Source organism: Schistocerca serialis, chromosome 10, assembly GCF_023864345.2.
Source record: "Schistocerca serialis cubense isolate TAMUIC-IGC-003099 chromosome 10, iqSchSeri2.2, whole genome shotgun sequence".
NCBI classification, from domain to species: Eukaryota; Metazoa; Arthropoda; class Insecta; order Orthoptera; family Acrididae; genus Schistocerca; species Schistocerca serialis.
In genome coordinates this window covers 113,964,650-113,987,552 of record NC_064647.1, presented here as the reverse complement: position 1 = coordinate 113,987,552, position 22,903 = coordinate 113,964,650, and the positions used below count along the sequence as shown (strand labels likewise).

General features: G+C 45.9%; 1 protein-coding gene across 1 annotated transcript in view; it reads left to right on the top strand.

The window, feature by feature from the left end:
• Positions 1-22,903, top strand: part of LOC126425257 (arylalkylamine N-acetyltransferase 1) — a 39,773-nt gene that overhangs the window by 5,377 nt on the left and 11,493 nt on the right. The window contains exon 2 of the mRNA XM_050088228.1: positions 18,614-18,845. Coding sequence (XP_049944185.1) covers positions 18,627-18,845 — 219 coding nt within the window. The 5' untranslated portion in view covers positions 18,614-18,626. The remainder of the gene's footprint in view (positions 1-18,613; positions 18,846-22,903) is intronic.

Here is a 22,903-nt window from a genome sequence, read left to right as displayed (position 1 = left end):
GAGCTACACACACCGTACTGGACAGCGACAACACGATGAGGAAAATACACTGCCTCAATTTACGTCAACGGCCAGGGCAGTTACTCAGAACGTTAACGGCCACAAGGCAGAAGATTCCGCTGGTGGACTTCAATTCAAAGTAGCCAAGTACAGTTAAACTCCACCGGAAAGTGGCTACAATTTGCCAACTCGAAAACACACGTTGTTGCTCGCGGGAATGTCCCAACAGCCGACAACGTCATCCAAACGACAGAATATGAACAGTCGTGACTTGCTGGTAGATTAAGTCAAAACTCAACTTCCGTGTTCAGGACCGGTGAACCACGGACCTCGTAGCAATCGGAACAGCACCACACGCTCCGACACCGCATAGAGGCCGTCAGCAGCCTCGGCTAAACTACACGCCGTGGAGATTTCCTCGCTGCTCCACGACATCCGAGCAATTGCTCACACACAGCACAGCCGGAAACTATAAGCACCGGGCCAAAGATGGTACAAGGTGCGAATATCAATACACACCGCTGCTGCCACTCGCGAAGAGAGAGGATAGCAGCATAATCGCGATAACCGCGGGAGACTAATCACAGAATAGCAATCAAGATTTAATCGAACGCATATCGCCAAAGGTTGCGTTTCATTGACAGGACACTTAGAAGATGCAATAAGTCCACTAAAGAGACGGCTTACACTACACTCGTTCGTCCTCTGTTAGAATATTGCTGCGCGGTGTGGGATCCTTACCAGGTGGGATTGACGGAGGACATCGAAAGGGTGCAAAAAAGGGCAGCTTGTTTTGTATTATCGCGTAATAGGGGAGAGAGTGTGGCAGATATGAAACGCGAGTTGGGATGGAAGTCATTAAAGCAAAGACGTTTTTCGTCGCGGCGAGATCTATTTACGAAATTTCAGTCACCAACTTTCTCTTCCGAATGCGAAACTATTTTGTTGAGCCCATCCTACATAGGTAAGAATGATCATCAAAATAAAATAAGAGAAATCAGAGCTCGAACAGAAAGGTTTAGGTGTTCGTTTTTCCCACGCGCTGTTCGGGAGTGGAATGGTAGGGAGATAGTATGATCGTGGTTCGATGAATCCTCTGTCAAGCACTTAAATGTGAATTGCAGAGTAATCATGTAGATGTAGATGTAGATGTAGACATGAGCCAGCCACGGCTCACATTCATTGTACAGGGTGTCCGAAAAGTCTTTCAGTGATTACATAAATTGATTACTCAGGCTAGAAGTAAGATACAAATATGAAACTGGTGTCTAATTGTTTACAAACTATCAAAGTTTTTTTCACACATCAGGAAACTTCCACATGAGCACCCTTGGTAGCACGTAGCACATCTAGGCGATATTCAGTTTCCGTCCACACATTAGCCAACATCACTGGAGGGATCGATTCAACGACTGTGGTTATCCGTTGCCGCAGGGTTTCAGGATCTGGTACACGTGTTCGGTAGACCTCGTCCTTGACATAACCCCATAAAAAGAAGTCTAATGGGGTTATGTCGTTGGCCCATCATGACCACTCCATCGCCCAGGATAGGTTATATCGAGATAAGCACGGACGTCCAAACCCCAATGAGGCGGTGCACCGTCTTGCCGAAACAAGACACCGGGGTGATACTGAAGCAGCTGAGGAACAGCATACAGTTGCAACATGTCCAGATACACTGCACATGTGATGGTAGCTTCAGCGTAGAAGAATGGTCCGATAATTCGATCGTGCAGTAGCGCGCACCTCTGGTGCACTCCATGACCTCGCCAGGGGGTTGTGAACCCCACATGTGCACATCATGGCGATTCACTACTCCACTGACAAAAATGTCGCTTCGTCGGAAAAGGCAATTCGTCTGAGATAACCAACATCGTCCTCAATACGTTATAGCATTTCGACTGCGAAGTCATATCGACGTGTACTGTCATTGGGCAACAAGGCCTGAACGATTTGCACTTTGTATTCACGAAACAATAAACGTTTGTGTAAAATGTTATGGAGAGAGCTTTTTGGCATATGTAATTCACGTGAGGCCCTGCTCACCGATTTCTTCGGACTTCGTAGAAAAGACTCCCTTACAGCTTCCACCCTGTCTGCTGAGGTTCTTGGTCGACCAGACCTCGGAAGGTCAGCAACCTATCCTGCGTTCTTGAACTTCTCATAGCAGGCTTTAATGCTCTTGACATTAGGTGGATTCCTTCCGAATGTTGTCTGGAAGTGTCTCTGCACTGTGGTTGGTGATCGTGTCTCATGGTACCACAGGACACACTGTGCCTTCTCCTGACTGGTTAACATGGCTTCTTGGGCACTGCACCTCATCCACTACTTACATACTGCGAACCTAAAACAGAAAAAAAACTTTGATAGTAGTAAACAAGTCGACACAAGTTTCATATTTGTATCTTTCTTCTAGCCTGAGTTATCAATTTATATAATCAGGGAAAGACTTTTCGGACACCCTGTGTATTAAGTGAGGAAAACGCTAATGAGCAAGAATTAGGACCAGATGCTTGGTAAGCTGTTGGTATACCTTTGGAACGCAGCAAAGTAACGACTGTGCGAGGTATTGACTTGGCAGGTCCTCTGTAGTTTTCTGCAGCCTCCAGATGTCTGTGCACAGGTAACGTAATTCTCGTAAATTACGGGCCGTCGGTTTTTGTGCAGGGAGTTTGTGCCCAGTAGCGTCCCAGACGTATACCTTCGGGCTCAGATCAGGCGAATTTGGTGGCCGACACGCCAACGTGAGTTCACTCTCACGCGCATGAAGCTGATGTAGCTCAACTCTCGTCCTTAACAGCCATCCAGCTAGAAGATGTCATCGCCATCAGTAAACACAGCGGGCACGAATCGATGCAGATTTCGCGCACTGATGCTATTGTGGTCCATAGATGTCAAGATACTTTCGATTCTGCCACAGGACTTGTGAATGTCCCCCCCCCCCCCCCCCCCCCCCGCAGCACAGTACTTACAAGGGAACCTCCCCATCGCACCCCCCTCAGATTTAGTTATAATTTGGCACAGTGGATAGGCCTTGAAAAACTGAACACAGATCAATCGAGAAAACAGGAAGAAGTTGTGTGGAACTATGAAAAAATAAGCAAAATATACAAACTGAGTAGTTCATGGGTAACATAGGCAACATCAAGGATAATCTGAGTCCGGGAGCGCCGTGGTCCCGTGGTTAGCGTGAGGAGCTGCGGAGCAAGAGGTCCTTGGTTCAAGTCTTCCCTCGAGCGAAAAGTTTACTTACCTTCTTTTTGCAAAGTTATGATTTGTGCCTTCGCTCATTGACGTCTCTGTTCACTGTAATAAGTCTAGTGTATGTGTTTTGAAACTGCACCGCAAAACCGTGCGATTAGTAGACGAAAGGACGTGCCTCTCCAATGGGAACCGAAAACATTTGATCGCAAGGTCATAGGTCAACCGATTCCTCCACAGGAAAACACGTCTGATATATTCTATACGACACTGGTGACGGCATGTGCGTCACATGACAGGAATATGTTGTCGACCCACCTAACTTGCACACTTGGCGAATAGGTAAAAAGATTCTTCTACCTTGCCCGATTTAGGTTTTCTTGTGGATGTGATAATCACTCCCAAAAAGTGATGAAAACATAAGAGTGTGTCACATAAACTGCAACAAATGAATGCAATAGTTTCACAGTCGCACGGTTTTCTCTGTGCTCTGTCAAAACATATGTTTTTAACGTTTTCAAATTTTTCCTTGTGTAGACCGTCAAATCCTGCATATGTCCAAGCAAATCTGAACATGTCCTGGGATTTTGGAGAGCGAAGTTGATTATATGTGAGTGCCTGAACTCTGATAATTGTCTGAAAATAAAAATTTAAACTTTTCACGCGAGGGAAGACTTGAACCAAGGATCTCTCGCTCCCCAGCTCCTCACGCTAACCACTGGACCACGGCGCTCCTGACCTAAAATTATCCTTGATGTGGCCTATGTTACTCATGGACTACTCAGTTTGTACATTTTGCTTATTTTTTCATAGTTCCACACAACTTCTTCCTGTTTTCTCGATTGATTTGTGTTCAGTTTTTCAAGGCCTATCCACTGTGCCAACTTACAACTAAATCTGAGGGGGGTGCGATGGGGAGGTTCCCTTGTTAGTAGTAGTAGGAACCAGAGAGGAGAAAGGCTGCTGAGTTCCGCAATAAATTTCAGATGGTAATACCGAATACTCTAATGATGAACCAGCAAGAGGAGGAGTTAGATTTGAAAAAGGCCAGGAATTACAGGAAGATTTGAGTTACATCACACCATAGCCAGACAAAGCTTACGAAAGCAGATATTGGATTGTAAGCCGCAACCAACGGCACATACATTGAAGAGCCAAAGAAATGTACACCTGCCTAATAACATGTAGGGCCCCCGCAAGTACACAGAAGTGCCGAAACATGGAATTCACTAATATCTGAAATAGAGCTGGAGGCTCACGAATCCTGCAGGGCTGGAGGTGGTGGAGATCTATTCTAAACAGCACGTTTCCAGGCATCGCACATATGCTCAATAATGTTCATGTCTGCGGAGTGTAGTGGCCAGCGGAAATGTTTAACCTCAGAAAAGTGTTCCTGTAGCCGCCCTGTAGCAGTTCTGGACGTGTGGGGTGTCGCATTGTCCTGCTGGAATTGGACAAGTCTATCCACAATGAACATGAATGGATGGAGGTAATCAGACAGGATGCTTACGTACGTTTCACCTGCCGGAATCGTATCTAGACGTATTAGAGGTTCCACATCACTCCAACTGCGCAACACCCCACACCATTAAAGAGTCTCCAGCAAAGTTCCCTGCTGACATGCAGGGTCCATGGGTTCATGAGGTTGTCTCCAAACCCATACATGTCCACCCGTTCGATACAATTTGAAACGAGACTCGTCCGACCAGGCAACAAGTTTCCAGTCATCAACAGTCCAATGTCGGTGTTGACGGGCTCAGATGAGGCGTAAACTTTTGTGTCGTGCAGTCATCAAGGGTACACAAGTGGGCCTTCGGCTCCGAAAGCCCACATCGATGAGGGGTCACTCGTGAAATGGGCGTACGGGAAAATCCCCTCTTCATCGCTACCTCGGATATGCTGTGTCCCATCGCTCGTGCGCCGACTATAAGACCACGTTCAAAGTCACTTAAATCTTGATAGCACGCCATTGTGGCAGCAGTAACCGATTTAACAACTGCGCCAGACGCTTGTCTTATATAGGCGTTGCCGACCGCAGCCCCTCATTCTGCCTATTTAGACATTTATGTATTTGAATACACATGCCTATACCAGTTTCTTTAGCTCTTCAGTATATGAATCAGATCATAATTTTGTAATGATGAATAGAAAAGTTAAGAAGAATCAATGCGCAAAGAAATGGGATACGAAAGTACTAAGGAATGAAAAGATACACTTGAAGTTTTCTGGGGCTATAGATACTGCGATTTGGAACAGCTCAGTAGGCAGTCCACTTGAAGAAGGGTGGACATCTCGAAAAGGCAATCACAGAAATTGGAGAGAAAAACGTAGCTACGGGCAAGTTAACTGCGAAGAAACCATGTGTAACAGAATAGGTACTTCAGTTGGTCGACGAAATAAGGAAATACGATAATGTTTAGGGAAATTCAGGAATATAGAAATGCAACTCGATCAGGAATGAAATATGTAGGAAGCGCACGGCAGCTAAGGTGAAATGGCTGCACGAAAAATGTGAAGAAATCGAAAGAGAAATGGTTATCGGAAGGACTGCGTCACTATATAGAAAAGTCAAAGTACCTTCGGCGAAATGAAACGCAATGGTGGTAATATTAAAAGCGCAATGAGAATTCCACTGTTAAATGCAGAGGAGAGAGCGGATGTGTGGAAAGAATACACTGAGGGCCTATGCGAGTGGGACGACTTACCTGATGAATTGACAGAAGAAGAGGTAGAAGTCCATAAGGAAGCGATAGGGCATACAGTTTAGAATTAGAATTTAGAAGAGCTTTGGAAGACTTAAAATCAAATGAGGCATAAGGAATAGATATCGTTCCTTTGGAATTAGTACAATAATTTGGGGAAGTGGTAACAATACGGTTATTCATTTTGGCGTGTAGAATGTGTGAGACTGACGATGTACCATCTATTCTCTCCAACATCATCCTGATCATTCTCAAGATTGTAACAGCAGACAATTGCGAGAATTTCCGCACAATGAGCCTAAGAGCCCAAGTGTCCAACCTGTAGACAAGAATAATATACAGAAGAATGAAAAGGAAAAGTGAGGATCTGTTAAATAGCAACCAATTTTGGCTTTAGAATGGTAAAGGCACCAAAGGGGCAGTTCTGGATTGCGGTTGATAGTGGAAACAAGAGTGAAGAAAAATCCAGACACGTTCATAGTATTCGTCGACCTGGAAAAAGTTTTCGACAATGTAGAATGGTACAAGATGTTCGAAATCCTGAGAAAAATAGGGGTAAACGATAGGGTAAGACATGTAACATACAAGAGTTACAGAACCAAGAAGAAGAAAAAGAGATTGAGACCAAGAACAGAGTACACGGATAAAAAAAAGAGTGACAGGGATGTACTGTTTCGCTCCTGCTATTCAACGTATAGATCGGGAAAGCAAAGACGAAAATAAATGAATGACTCAAGAGTGGGATTAAAATACGAGGTTAAGAATATGAGTGCTAATATCTGCTGATGAGGATGCTATACTTAGCGAAAGTGAAGTAGAATTACAGGATAAGTTGGATGGAATTAACAGTCTACTGCGTACAGAGTGTGGATTGAGAGTAAGTCGAAGAAAGAGGAGTGTAATGAGAAGTGGAAGAAATGAGAACAGTGGGAAAGTTAACATCATAATTGGTCATCACGAAGTACATGAAGTTACAGAATTCTGCTGGAAGACATAAAAGGCAGACTTTCACTGATAAAAGCAGCATTCCTCACCACGAAAAGTCTGCTAGTATCAAACACTGATCTTACTTTGAGGAATAAATGTCTGAGGAAGTCTGCTTGGAGTACAATAATGACAGAGGGACATGGGAAACCCGGAACAGAAAACAATCGAAGCATTTTAGATGGCCGGCCGGGGTGGCCGAGAGGTTCTAGGCGCTACAGTCTAGAACCACGCGACCGCTACGGTCGCAGGTTCGAATCCTGCCTCGGACATGGATGTGTGTGATGTCCTTAGGTTAGTTATGTTTAAGTAGTTCTAAGTCTAGGGGACTGATGACCTCAGATGTTAAGTCCCATAGTGCTCCGAGCCATTTTAGATGTGGTGCTGAAGAAGAATGTTGAAAATTAGGTGGACTGTTGAGGAAGAGGTTGAGGAGGTTTTTCACATTGTCGGAGAGGAAAGGAAATATGGAAGACGATGACAAGAAGGATGGGCAGGATGATAGGGCTTCTCTTAAGACATCATGAAATAACTTACAAAGTGCTAGAAGGAGCTGTAGATGGTGAAAACTGCAGAGAAAGGCAGAGATTGGGCAGTTTTTTCAATCATCAGTCTTCTGACTGGTCTGATACGTTCCTGTGTAAATTCCTCTCCTATGCCAACCTTCTTATGTCAGGCCAGCACTTGCAACCTGCGCCCCAAATTATTTGCTGGATGTATCTCATTGGTGATACAGACACCAAATAAGTGAGGAGCAGATTGCAATTGCTTCTCCGAAATGAAGGGGTTGGGACAGGAGAGGAATTCGTAGTGACCGCATAAAACCAGTCAGAAGCGTGATGACTAAAAAAAAAAAAAAATACTGTCCCGTCAGACCTGCTTAAGTAGCGCAGTGCATGTTTGGGGCAGCCGTTCGCCCCGACGGTGGCGTACCCAGCCAGACGCGACCGTGGACCTGCTATAAGAAAAAACTCGTTTTCATCTGTCAGGCTACATTGATCCAAACAATCTTGCAGATCCTGTGTCCACTGAAATCTTGTTGACAGTATCAATGGGTCAACATGGGAAGTTATTCACCCTAAGGGCTATCTGCTGCGGTGTGGGACGTTCATCAACGTTCACTGAACGATGTGGCCTGAAGCACTTATTCCTGCTCCAGCGATGTACTCTGCCGTCATACCTGCACTAACTGCCACCTATCCTACTTTCCAGAGAGGGCAAGTCTCCGACTCACATGTTCTTTGATGAGCCGTGGACTTCCAACACCTTGTCAGCTACACCACTTTCCACAGATTCTCACGACAGTCGCGCGCGAACTGTCCAACAGCTTCAACGTGTCCGAAGTCCTCGTTCGTCTTCACGCATATATCACAAGTATCTCGGTGTAACGATTTGTGGGGATATAACAAGCACTTATCACATATGCCTAGCCATAGGTAAAACAGGTGTCAGACATCACTTCGTATCCAGGTTGCACAGGAAATGGAAAAAAAAATGGTTCAAATGGCCCTGAGCACTACGGGACTTAACTTCTGTGGTCATCAGTCCCCGAGAACTTAGAACTACTTAAACCTAACTAACCTAAGGACATCACACACATCCATGCCCGAGGCAGGATTCGAACCTGCGACCGTAGCGGTCGCGCGGTTCCAAACTGTAGCGCCAACAACCGATCGGCCACTCCGGCTGGCTCAGGAAATGGAGTCAGTGCAGAAGGCATGCAGAGTTACGTAACAGCATGTAAGTTCGCAGGCTTTCGAGGCCGTTGTCACTGAAGTTAAAATCTTCTGGGTTATTAGGCCGCGTCAAGTTTCTTCTAAAATGTTCGACGTTTCGACCCCTCTGCTGGGATCTTCCTCAGGATCTTTTGGTGTCCACTACTGCTAGAAGACTGCCAGTGTCGCGTCCACTTATAAAGGGAGACTTTTCTGACGTTCATGCTGGAGAAGTGATAATATTGGTTAAAATTCAAATGGCTACCATTGGTGGACCATAGTCATAGGCTAATATTCCCGCTCTGATGCAGCTCATCTCCTGTGGATACCGTTGGCGGTCCATCGTCATTGAATAGAAAGGCACTATTCCACACTTATGCTGGAGAAGGGGTTGTTGGTTGAAATTCCTGCTACCGCTGTTGGTTGGTCGTCATCAGTGGCTAGATTCGAAACGGACAGAGCAAGAGACGGGGGATGTTTACCCAAAATATTGGTGACTTGCAGCTCGTTGTTTATGCCCCATTTTAGATAACTGGTCCAGTGCAAATAGGTTCACCAGAGGCACACTGGACGTACAGCAAAAATGGGCAGCAGGAATGGTCACAGATTTGACCGGTGGTAGAGCGACATGGAAATTTCTTAAAACCAGAATTGGCAGGTGCTTCAAGATTACGGCCATTATGCAGCTCAAGTTACCAAATTTGAGTAACCAATGAGCAGTGAAAAATATAGAAATATACCTCAGTCTCCTATGTAGACAACTACTGTCGGAAAGCCTATCACGACAAGATCAAAATAATTACATCATGCACAGAGGTATATTCAAAATGAAAGAGTCCCGTACATCAATAACCTACCCGAGATCGTTGAAGCTACTGGCGAGAAGGAACACAGAGAATTCGCGTACAGGAACTCGAGAGAGCCTAAGGGAGATGTCACCGATCTCGACAAATACAAAAATGGGTTACTGCACCGCAACTACCACGCCAGTAGCAGTGTATGCCGCCATAACTATCAACAGGCCATGTACATTCCTCGAAAGTTGTGCACAGAAAGTCAGATAGACAGTAAACTGACAGATGGAAAGTGCAGCTGGAGGACGAAAACGGGAAGAAAATGGAGGAAGAAAGAGAGGCCACGAGGATAAAATGAGAAGGCCAAGTAATCTCAAAAACGGAATCATAAAGCTCGTGGTTGGATTACGTTGTAACCTCAGTTGGACTTTTTGCAGCTGATACTGTGGTATACAGGAAAGCTGCGGAGCCGTAAAACTGTAGCGAACCCGAAAACCTTCAGAGGGTGGACGATGGGTGGAGAGGCTTTCAGCTGACCAGGAACGCAGATAAATGTAACGGTGTGTGCATAAGCAGATGGAAAGATCCCTTACTGTGTATTGACCAGAAGTCACCGGAACCTGTGGCAGTAACCGTCCAGAGTGATCCGAAGTCTGATAATCGCGTAAAACAAACACTAGGAAAAGTTGATACCAGACAGATTTTACTGGAAGAATCAGAACGAGATTTAGCTCAGTATCGAGAAAAGAAAAAAAGCTCCGCAGTTGTGGCCACATAAGAGCCAATTGGGGCCGACCGACCGCCATGTCATCCTAAGCCATTGGCGCTATCTGGATGGTGTATGAAGGGGCCTGTGGTCAGCACTACACTCTCCCGGCCGTTGATGGTTCAGCAGACCGTGGAACCGCCACTGCTCACTCAAGTGGCTCCTCAGATGACGTCACGAGGCTGAATGGACACCGTTCCACTCCCCCATACCGAGCAAAAGTCTCTGGTATTATCGGGCATTGAACCCAGATCTTCCTTGTTGCCAATCAGGCACGGTGACAACAGGATTACGAAAGCGCCCATTACGACAAAAAGTGGTTACAATACACTTGTACGACCGATTCTCGTTATTTATCAGTCTGGGCCCCTTTCTAGGTAGGATACAAAAAAAAGCTGGCTCGTTTCGACACAGGGTCGTCTAGTAAACGCGTCAACATTAAGCAGACACTCAACAAATTCCAGTGCCAGACGCTACAATAAACGCATTGTCTATCACGCGGGTTTGCAGTTCAGAGAATACACATTCTGATGAATGGAGCAATGCATTACTTCCCTCTACACACATATCTAGAAAAAATTAAAGAAATTAGAGAGCATCTTGGCTCCAGAAATCCTGAAGATAGACGTTGACTGTGGGTATTGTATGGCAGTCACTTTGACTGATCGGAGATGTCACTAAACTAGCCCAAAGATGTAAACAACCTTGCATGAACAGCACCTGTTACACGGAGGGGTCCGACAACCGGTCAGTTCCGGTCCTTCCACCTGGAAGGAGATACACGGCTGGTGTTGTCTGTAGCTCAACCATGCCTAGACGGTCGGTACCGCGGTTCGATCGCGTCCGCCTTGTTACTTTGTGCCAGGAAGGACTCTAAACAAAGAAAGTGTCCACGCGTCTCGGAGTGAACCAAAGCGATGTTTCCAAAATGAGATTTTCACTCTGCAGCGGAGGTACGCTGACATGAAACTTCCTGGCAGATTAAAACTGTGTGCCGGATCGAGGCTCGATCTCGGGATCTTTCCTTTTCGCGGGCAAGTGTTCTACAATATGAGCTACCCAAGCACGACTCACGGGCCGTCCTCACAGCTTGGTAGAGCACTTGTCCGCGAAAGGCAACGGTTCCGAGTTCGAGTCTCGGTCCGGCACACAGTTTTAATCTGCTAGTAAGTTTCAAAGCGATGTCGTTCTGACATGGAGGAGAAAAAGAGAGACATGCGATGACGTGCTTCGCTCAGGCTGCCCAAGGGCCCCTACTGCAGAGGATGACCGCTACTTACGGATTATGGCTCGGAGGAACCCTGACAGCAACGCCACCATGATGAATGCTTTTCTGCAGTCACAGGCCGTTATGTTACGACTCAAACTGTGCGCAGTAGGATGCATGGTGCCTAACTTCACTCCCGACGTCCATGGCGAGGTCCATCTTTGGAACTAAGACACCACGCAGCGCGGTACAGATGGGCCCAACAACATGCCGAATGGACCGCTCAGGATTGGCATCGCTTTCTCTTCACCGATGAGGGTCGCATATGCCTTCAACCAGACAATTGTCGGAGATGTGTATGGAGGTAACCCAGTCAGGCTGAACGCCTTACACACACTGTCCAACGAGTGCAGCAAGGTGGAGGTTTCCTGCTGTTTTGGGGTGGCATTATGTGAGGCCGACGAACGCTGCTGGTGGTCCTGGAAGGCGCCGTATCGGCTCTAGAATACCAGAATGTCATCCTTCTACCGATAGTGCAACCATATCGGCAGCATATTGGCGAGACATTCGTCATTACGGACGACAATTCGCACCCCATCCTGCACATCTTGTGAATGACTTCCCTCAGGATAATGACATCGCTTGACCAGAGTGGTCACCATGTTCTCCTGACATAAACCCTATGGAACACGCCTGGGATACATTGAAAAGAGCCGTTTATGGACGACGTGACTCACCAAGCACTCTGAGGGATCTACGCCGAATCACCATTGAGGAGTGGGACAATCTGGACCACCAGTGGCTTGATAGTATGCCACGACGAATACAGGCATGCATCAATGCAGGACGACGTGCTTCTGGGTGTTTGGGTTACCGGTGTGTACAGCAATCTGGACCACCACCTCTGTATTGTGGTACAACGCTCCAAACTATTTTGGGATACTAGTGGTCAGATCCAGGTATCTACAGGGTGGACAAAATTAAACTACTTGGAAAATGTAAGGCGCAATCAAAAACTTTCCGAGTTTCCATTCGAAGGCCGTAAAGTGCAGAATAGGTATACCAAGCGGGCACTCATCCCACGGACTCGACAGGTTGAAGACACCCGTTTGGTTAAACACCGTGTCCTGATGCGTGAAGGAGTTCGTAATTGCCTACTAGACATCCTCATCCTGCACGAATCATCGGCTCTTCGAGGCTATTTTAAGGGATTGAAGGCGTCATAGTCGCATTAGGGGAGATGAGGAGTGTATGGTGGGCACTCGACGGTCGCCTACTTCCATCTTCATAATTTCTGCGTTACGACACTTGCGACATGGGGAGTTGCGGTAGCACAAAGCAGCACCCCTTCTTGCAGCTATAGCGGGCGTTACGCATTAACTTCACGCTGTAATTTTCCAGCATTATGCAGTACCTTTCCCCAGTGGTGGAGACACCTGGTGCTTCTAAATCAATAAGCAATGGGCACTTGTAATCAAAGAACAGGGGGAGCATCACCTTTCCAGGTGATGTCTGGCTCTTGAACGTCTTGCGACAAGGGGTGACACCACTGTGCTGTCGACGCTTTTGACTCTGTTTGACAGTGATGGCACCAGCTCCAGTCTCCTGCGTTGAAGTAACGTGTTGCTTTCAACAGTGATACACATCAGCTGCTCCAGCCAAGGAGAAATCCTGTTTGCTTTATGAAAAAACTGAGTGCAGGACCAAGACTCGCGAATTCGCGTCTCTGTCAGTTTTAATCTGTCAGGACGTTTCACATCAGCGCACACTCCGCTACAGATTGAAAATTTCATTCTGATTTGCTTTTTGTTCGGCGTTCAACGCCCCGGGTTGTCCCCTGGCTACAGACCTCGCGGTAGCCTAACTGATGTCGCATATTGTGTTGTACGCTACCAAAGCTGATGTGGAGATTCTTTCTTTAGCGCACGGATGGTTACGTGACGGTCCACCCCAACTTCATCATCAAGTGTGCGATTGGTGTTGCGCGTAATAGCTGTGGCTGTTCTCCCAGATCGACTGGCGGCTTGTGTTAAATCGCGACCAGCACCGAACTTGGTTTACCATTCCACGACAGACATCCTGCCCCATACAAATTCTTCATTCTCTGATTATGGATATTGCATGTCCTTTGGCAGCCAAGAAAATAATAACACCACGCATTCGTGAATAATGTTGCTATACCTCGAGAAACTATAAAAATTCAATAAATGAGGCAGGCGAAAGGGAGTACAAACGTGTAAAAAATGAGATCCACAGGAAGTGCAAACTGCCTAAGCAGGAATGCCTAAACGATAAATGTAAGGATGTAGAAGCACATATCACTAGGGGTAAGATGGATAATGCTTACAGGAAAAAGAGAACCACCTGTATCAATATGAAGAGCTCAGATAGAATACCAGTTCTAAGCAAAAAATGGAAAGCAGAAAGGTGGAAGGAGTATGTAAGAGTCTATAAGGGAGATGTGCTTGAGGGCAATATTACGGAAGAGAACATATATGAAGATGAGAAGGGAGATATGATACTGAGTGGAGAATTTAACAAAACACTGAAAGACCAAAGTCCAAACAAGGTTCCAGAAGCAGACAACATTCCATTAGAGCTACTGATAGTCTTGGGAGAGCCTGCCATGACAAAACTCTTCCACCTGGAGAGCTATTTGTATGAGACAGGTGAAATACCCTCAGACTTCAAGAAGAATATTGCACTTCCAATTCCAAAGAAAGCAGGTGCTGACAGGCGTGGAAATTAACGAACTATCAGTTTAATAAGTCACGGTTGCAAAACACTAACACGAATCCTTTACAGAAGTATGGAAAATCTGGTAGAAGCCGACGCCGGGGAAGATCTGTTTGGAGTCCGGAGAAATGTAGGAACACGCTAGGCAACATTGACCCTACGACTTCACATAGGATAATGAAAGACAAACCTACCTTTATAGAATTTGTAGACTTAGAGAAAGCTTTTGACAATGTTGACTGGAATACTCTCTTTCAAATTCTAAAGGTGGCAGGAGTAAAATACAGGGAGCGGACGGCTACTTATAATTTGTACATAATGAGATGGCAACAGTTGAGGGGCACGAGAGGGAAGCAGTGGTTGAGAAGGGAGTGAGACAGGGTTGTAGCCTATCCCCGACGTTATTCAGTCTGTATACTGAGCAAGCAGTAGAGGAAACAAAAGAAAAATATGGAGTAGGAATTAAAGTTTGGGGAGATTAAATAAAAACTTCGAGGTTTGCCGCTGACATTGTTATTATGCCAGACACAGCAAAGGAAGTAGAAGAGCAGTTGAACGGAATTGACAGTGTCTTCGAATGAGGATATAAGATTAACACCAACGAAAGCAAAACGAGGATAATGGAATGTAGCTGAATTAAACCAGGCGCTGTTGAGGGAATTAGATTAGGAAATGAGACACTTAAAGTAGTAGACGAGTTTTGCTCTTTGGGAAGCAAAATGACATGATGGTCGAAGTAGGGAGGGCATAAGATGTAGACTGGCAACGGCAAGAAAAGCGTTTCTGGAGAAGAGAAATTTGCCAACATCGATTATAGATTTAAGTATCAGAAAATCCTTTCTGAAAGTATTTGTATGTAGTGTAGCCATGTATGGTAGTGAACCAATGGACGATAAACAGCTTAGAGAAGAAAAGAATATAAGCATTTGAGATGTGGGGCTACAGAAGAATGCTGAACATTAGATGGGTAGATCACTAAATAGTGAGGAGGTACTGAATAGAATCAGGGAAATAAGAAATTTGAGGTACAATCTGACTAGAAGAAGAGGTTGTTTGCTAGGACACATTCTGTGGCATCAAGGCATCACCAGTTTACTACTGGAGGGAAGCGAGGGGAGTAAAAATCGTAGAAGGAAACCAACAGGTGAATATAGTAAGCACATTCAGAAGTATGTAGGGTGCTGTAGTTATTCGGAGATAAAGGGGTATGTACAGGATAGAGTAGCATGGAGAGCTGCGTCAAACCAGTCTTTGGACTGAAAACCTCAAGAACACAACAACAGTTTACCTTGGAAAAGCATGACTGTTATACTAATATTTCCTTGCCTACCTGTCGGTTCTTATATACCCACACCAGAGTCGCGCTGTGCATAAGCTGCCACAAGGCTCTCAAACGGAAACTTTTTGACCTTTCCTTATATTTCATGGAGATTAACATAGGTAAACCATCTTCCATAATGGCCTATGGGTGCAGATTATGTAAGCTGTGTTGCCTGTCTTAAGGGGCATGAAATGTTTTCTGGGCCAGGTTTATTTAGTCTACTCTGAACGAAGTCAACTTCCCTATTCGTGTGCACCACATGCATTATATCTACCAATCACTTAACTGACAAACTTGGGATTTATTTCTGTGATTATTCCTGTGAACGTCCGCAGCTCGTGGTCTTGTGGTAGCGTTCTCGCTTCCCGTGCACGGGGTCCCGGGTTCGATTCCCGGCGGGGTCAGGGATTTTCTCTGCCTCGTGATGACTGGGTGTTGTGTGTTCTTCATCATCATCATTTCATCATGAATGAGATTTTCACTCTGCAGCGGAGTGTGCATTGATATGAAACTTCCTGGCAGATTAAAACTGTATGCAGGACCGAGACTCGAACTCGGGACCTTTGCTTTTCGCGGGCAATTGCTCTACCAACTGAGCTACCCAAGCACGACTCACGCCCCGGCCTCACAGCTTTATTTCTGCCAGTATCTCGTCTCCTATCTTCCAAACTTTACGGAAGCTCTCCTGCGAACCTTGCAGAACTAGCACTCCTGAAAGAAAGGGTATTGCGGAGACATCGCTTAGCCACAGGCTGGGGGATGTTTCCAGAATGAGATTTTCACTCTGCAAAGAGTGTGCACTGATATGAAACTTCCTGGCAGATTAAAACTGTGTGCCGGACCGAGACTCGAATTCGGGACCTTTGAGTTTTCTGTCGATGTTTATTTGACACATTATCTCTAACAGGAATGTTTGCTATCATTGTAAGTATGTTCCAACTCATAGGGACCCAAACGGAATTAAGTTGTTCATAGACAAAGTGTGAACAATGCGTCGTTTAGCCATAAATGGCCAATAGTGCTTTCCGGATACTATACTACTGGCCATTAAAATTGTTACACCACGAAGATGACGTGGTACAGACGCAAAATTTAACCGACAGGAAGAAGATGCTGTGATATGCAAACGATTAGCTTTTTAGAGTATTCACATAAGGTTGGCGCTGGTGGCGACACCTACAACGTGCTGACATAAGGAAAGTTTCCAACCGATTTTTTATACACAAACAGCAGTTGACCGGCGTTGCCTGGTGAAACGTTGTTGTGATGCCTCGTGTAACGAGGAGAAATGCGTACCATCACTTTTCCGACTTTGTGCAGCCTATCGCGATTGCGGTTTATCGTATCGCGACATTGCTGCTCTCGTTGATCGAGATCCAATGACTGTTAGCAGAATATGCAATCGATGGGTTCAGGAGGGTAGTACGGAACGCCGTGCTGGATCCCAACGGCCTCGTATCACTAGCAGTCGAGATGACAGGCATCTTATCCGCCTGGTTGTAACGGATCGTGCAGCCACGTCTCGATCCCTGAGTCAACAGATGGGGACGTTTGCAAGACAACAACCATCTGCACGAACAGTTCGACGCCGTTTGCAGCAGCATGGACTATCAGCTCGGAGACCACGGCTGTGGTTACCCTTGACGCTAGATCACAGACAGGAGCGCCTGAGATGGTGTACTCAACGACGAACCTGGGTGCACGAATGGCAAAACGTCATTTTTTCCGATTAATCCAGGTTCTGTTTACAGCATCATGATGGTCGCATCCGTGTTTGGCGCCATCGCTGTGAACGCACATTGGAAGCGTGTATTCGTCATCGCCATACTGGCGTATCACCCGGCGTGATGGCATGGGGTGCCATTGGTTACACGTCTCGGTCACCTCTTGTTCGCATTGACGGCACTTTGAACAGTGGACGTTACATTTGAGATGTGTTACGACCCGTGGCTCTACCCTTCATTCGATCCCTGCTAAACCCAACATTTCAGCAGGATAATGCACTACCGCATGTTGCAGGACCTGTGCGGGCCTTTCTGGATACAGAAAATGTTCGACTGCTGCTCTGGCCAGCACATTCTCCATATCTCTCACCAACTGAAATCGTCTGGTCAACGGTGGTCGAGCAACTGGCTCGTCACAATACGCCAGTCACTACTCTTGATGAACTTTGTTGAAGCTGCATGGCTAGCTGTACCTGTACACGCCATCCAAGCTCTGTTTGACTCAATGCCCACGCGTATCAAAGCCGTTATTTCGGCCAGAGGTGGTTGTTCTTAGTACTGATTTCTCAGGATCTATTCATCCAAATTGCGTGAAAATGTAATCACATGTCAGTTCTGGTATAATATATTTGTTCAATGAATACCCGTTTATCATCTGCATTTCTTCCTGGTGTAGCAGTTTCTAATGGCCCACATGGAATTCAGTTTTACACAGACAAAGTGTGAACAATGTGTGGTTTAGCCATAAATGGCCAATAGTGCTTTCCGGATACTGTATCAAACAAAGAATACTGCATGGAACCTCAAAAGTCTGTGCCACGTTACAAAATGGTTCAAATGGCTCTAAGCAGTATGGGACTTAACATCTGAACTCGGGACCTTTGCCTTTCGTGGGCAAGTGCTCTACCATCTGAGCTACCGAAGCACGACTCACGCCCGGTCCCCACAGCTTTACTTCTGCCAGTATCTCGTCTCCTACCTTCCAAACTGGTAGAACACTTGCCCGCGAAAGGCAAAGGTCCCGAGTTCGAGTCTCGGTCGGGCACACAGTTTTAATCTGCCAGGAAGATTCATATCAGCGCACACTCCGCTGCAGAGTGAAAATCTCATTCTGGAAACATCCCCCAGGCTGTGGCTAAGCCATGTATCCGAAATATCCTTTCTTTCAGGAGTGCTAGTTCTGCAAGGTACGCAGGAGAGCTTCTGTAAAGTTTGGAAGGTAGGAGACGAGATACTGGCAGAAGTAAAGCTGTGAGGACCGGGCGCGAGTCGTGCTTGGGTAGCTCAGATGGCAAAGCACTTGCCCGCGAAAGGCAAAGGTCTCGAGTTCGAGTCTCGGTCGGGCACACAGTTTTAATCTGCCAGGAAGTTTCATATCAGCGCACACTCCACTGCAGAGTGGAAATCTCATTCTGGATACAGAAACTTGGTAAACGTGGATCCCTCGCCCTTTTCTGTTGCAGGAGAGCACCGACGATGGCCAGCTTTCCAGGGATCGACTTCTCGCCGATCCCAGAGGCTCGGTACGACGACGTCATCAAACACCTGCGGGACAACTTCTTCGCCGACGAGCCCCTCAACTGCTCGGTGCGGCTCTGCCAGCCTGGAGAACCACACGCCGAGCTGGAGGAGCACGCACTCAGCACGCTGAGGGACAGGCTGTCTTGGATGGCCGTGGACACAGACACCGGGCAGGTGAGCCTCCGACGCTCAAACAAAACTCCGAGAGCGTGCGGATCAGAACGGCCAGAGAAACTCACAGTCGACATGCAAAAGGATGAGCTTCCCTGTATGGCCTCGTATAAAACTGTTGGGTAAGCGAGCATCGTTTTCGGAGCAGTATCTGCAGAGGGTTCAGATACACAGAGAATCGTAGGCAGGGCTGAAGAAGCTTGCAGCACTCCGAGGTAAAGGCTCTTCTGGACGGCTCTGTACACAGACACTGGGCAGATGACGGCAGGCCGGGATGAACGGGTTTCTCTGGAAGCGGTGGGCTCAGTCGCTGGGTACCTGGGCGGCTACATTCACGTTTACGTGAATACGAAGTTCGTACATGGAAGCCCACAGAAATAGAGATTAAGATTTCCAGGGAAGGTGCACCACCAGGCTCAAATTTCTTTCAGATCATCAGCCTTCTGACAGGTTTCATCTCTAATCTCTCTCCTTGCCAGTAGCACTTGTGCCCTTTCTTCAGTTATCTTTTGGCTGCACTCCAATCTCTCTCTACCACTACAGTTTTTATCATCTGCAGATCTCTTTATAACTGTGGAAGCTATTCCCTGAGGTCTTAAGTCCTGTCATCCTGTCCTTTCTTCTCGTCCTTTGGAGAACCTCCTCATCTCTTATCTGTCCACTACATTCTGGACATCCTTCTAAAGCACCACTATCATTTCTTTTCCAATTTTCCTACAGTCCATTGTTCATTATTATAAAATGCAGTGCTGTAACCTTACATTTTTAGAAATTTCTTCCTCAGATAGAGGCTTCTGTTGGATACTAGCAGACTTCGCTTGCCCAGGAACACCCTCTATGTCTGTGCTCATCTGCTTTTTGTATCCTCCTCGGTTCGTCCGTCACGTGTTATTTTACTTCCAAGGTAGCACAAGTCCATCAATTTCGATGCTAAGGCAATCGCTAGACTTATTTCTGGTACTTCTCAAGCTTTCGTCTTTCTTCGCCTTACTGTCAAACCATTCTCTGTACTCATCACACTGTTTACTCCGTCCAAAAAAAAAAAAGGAAAATGGTTCAAATGGCTCTGAGCACTATGGGACTTAACATCTATGGTCATCAGTCTCCTAGAACTTAGAACTACTTAAACCTAACTAAGGACATCACACACATCCATGCCCGAGACAGGATTCGAACCTGCGACCGTAGCGGTCACGCGGTTCCAGTCTGAAGCGCCTAGAACCGCACGGCCACACGTGCCGGCTTACTCCGTCCAGCAATTCCCGTAACGATATTTTTTTTTTTCTTTTTTCCCAACAAGGATAGCAGTGATATCAGCGGATCTTCTCATTGATACTCTTTCAGTCTGAATTTTGATACCACTGTTGAACTTTTCTTCAACATTCTTCCATAGCACCGAGCGAGGTAGCGTAGTGGTTAGCACACTGGACTCGCATTCGGGAGGACGACGGTTCAATCCCGCGTCCGGCCATCCTGATTTAGGTTTTCCGTGATTTCCCTAAATCACTCCAGGCAAATGCCGGGATGGTTCCTTTGAAAGGGCACTGTCGACTTCCTTCCCCGTCCTTCCCTAATCCGATGAGACCCATGACCTCGCTGTTAGGTCTCTTCCCCCAACCAATCCAATCCAGATCTTCCATAGCATCTTCTTCCTACCGAATGGACAATGTAAGCGAAAGTCTTCATTCCTCTTGTACACCGTTTTCAATCCGTAGTTTCCGTTTTTAGTTTTCCTTTAGTGAAATGAAATGATCGTATGGCATTGTCAGTCGGGAGATCCCATTCGGGTTCGGCCACCAAGCGCAAGTCTTATTTCAGTCGACGCCACATTGGGCGACTTGCGTGCTGATGATCAGAATGAAATGATGATGATGACAACACAACACGCAGTCCATGAGCGGAGCAAATCTCCAACCTGGCCGGGAATCGAACCCGGGTCCGCTGCAGAGGAGGAAAGAACGTTACCACCCATCTTAGTAGGCGGACTTTTCATTTAGTAAAGATACCTGATGGTTTTCTTGTATACTGGGCGTTGTAGTGTAATAAATATGTAATGTACTGAATCGAATGTGAGAACGCTAAGTGGCAAAGACGTTATCTGAGAGACTCTGTGATAATTATATCGTTGACTCGGAATATTACTCTCTCTGTGGTTTACTCGTAACTAGGGGTGACTAGAGTTTTCTGTTCGCTTTTTTTGATGTTATGTGGAGAATTGTACAAGAGACACAAGAAACCGTTATTATTTCTTGAGCACAAAGGTGAACGTCACGACGTTTATTAGTATTTTCGGAAGTATTGAAATAGCAGAATTGTTTCAGATTGAATGCGACGTGTACGGGAAGAGACGTGGACAACAGCACTCGAACCTGCAATCTCATGTATGAATAGTTGCTAAAAATATCCAGCCGTCTCTCCCAAGACCCTTCATACGTGCAACAAACAGTAATTCTTTTAACATCACTATCAGAGACAATTTTATCACGTTGTTATGATCTTTTACTGCGAGCGTAATACATCGACAACAGACAAACAAAAAATAGACAATCACATAAAAGAATCTACCACAGCGTCCCTCTTAAGAGTCATTGGGCGTATTTCCTTTGGTATTTTGGCAGATACTTCCAATTTCCTTTTGTGTAGTTGGAGTCATCCCAGACAAATGTCGCTCATCAAGTCTTTCATTGGATGCCTGGCGTGGACGGAAACAGTCGGTTTCTTTCCTGTTGCAGACAAAATCACCTTTTTAGTAAAATTTTACGTGCCCATCCGACAGAGCAGTCCCGAATTAGTCTGCCGCGGTATTCCCTTTCCCGATATGTATTAACAGGGACAGCGAAACGCGAAGAATATCCGGTACTCCAGCAGCCACTGAACAGCGCTGCTGCATGGCTGGCAGCAGGGTAGCGCCGGCCATTTTCAGCCAGGTGTCCGGATACTTTTGATCACATAGTGTATCAACTCACCACGTCCTAACTGGAAGGCAACTAACTCTAACGACCGTTGCAGCGTATATTTAAAGCAAACCTGATTGCATCCTCATTGTGGTGCTAATAGCGCCATTGTTATGCGACTGGCGCGAAATTTGAATAGACGTCATCTTTCAGACGTAGAAACACGCCTACCAACTTCCGTTAGTGTCGCACAATGTATAGTTGTTTTGTTGTTCCATACCTCCTGCATTAATTTGGACGAATAGTTTCGCAACACCTCGTATAGATCGCGTACGCATCGTATTTCAGTGCCTTCTTCATTATTTTCTGTGAAGCACGTTTCATTATACAGTATAAACTCGATTAACCGTCACTCTTTAACCCGTCAGTTTCTGTTAACCGTCACTGCTGTAACAGCATAATAATACTGTAATAACAGAATGCTCTAAGGTGCAGTGACGCGTTCGCTTTGTTTATTTACTCTATTTTAGTGGGAAGTGAATGTATCCGCCCGCCGTAGAATGGTACATAAAATATGACCTTCAGTTGACGTGCTAACACATCTCCCCCTTGTCTTGTCTTTGTCTCACTTGTGAGTCAACAATCACCACTGGATCGATTTCCAGTTGTGGCGAGAAGACTAATTGTCGCAGTGCATCTAGCGGGCTGTGCCGTGTTACGTGTTTTCCACTTAAATAATCTTTAATGACTAATATTTTACACTACCGTATTTAGGGCAGGTGTGTGTGATACAGTGACTTGATAAAATGTCTGAAAAACGTAAACGTGTTGTTTTAGGACTTAATTAAAAACTTGAAATTATAAAACGCTTAAGAAAGGGCGGAACTGCGACAAGTGTAGCGCTGGTTTATGGTACTGGAAGAACAACAGGTAACGATATAAAACGTGATGCTGACAAAATAGAACAACATGTGTCAACAATGCAGAGCATGGATGGAGATGTGCAAACAAGAAAGACAATGAAACCTGCAAAATATGATGAACTGGACACTGCAATGTACCGATGGTTTATACAAGCAAGAAGTCAGGGGATTCCACTTTCAGGGCCATAATAATGGCCAAGGCTGTTGAAATGAACAACAAACTTCACGGTGACTCGTCTTTTAA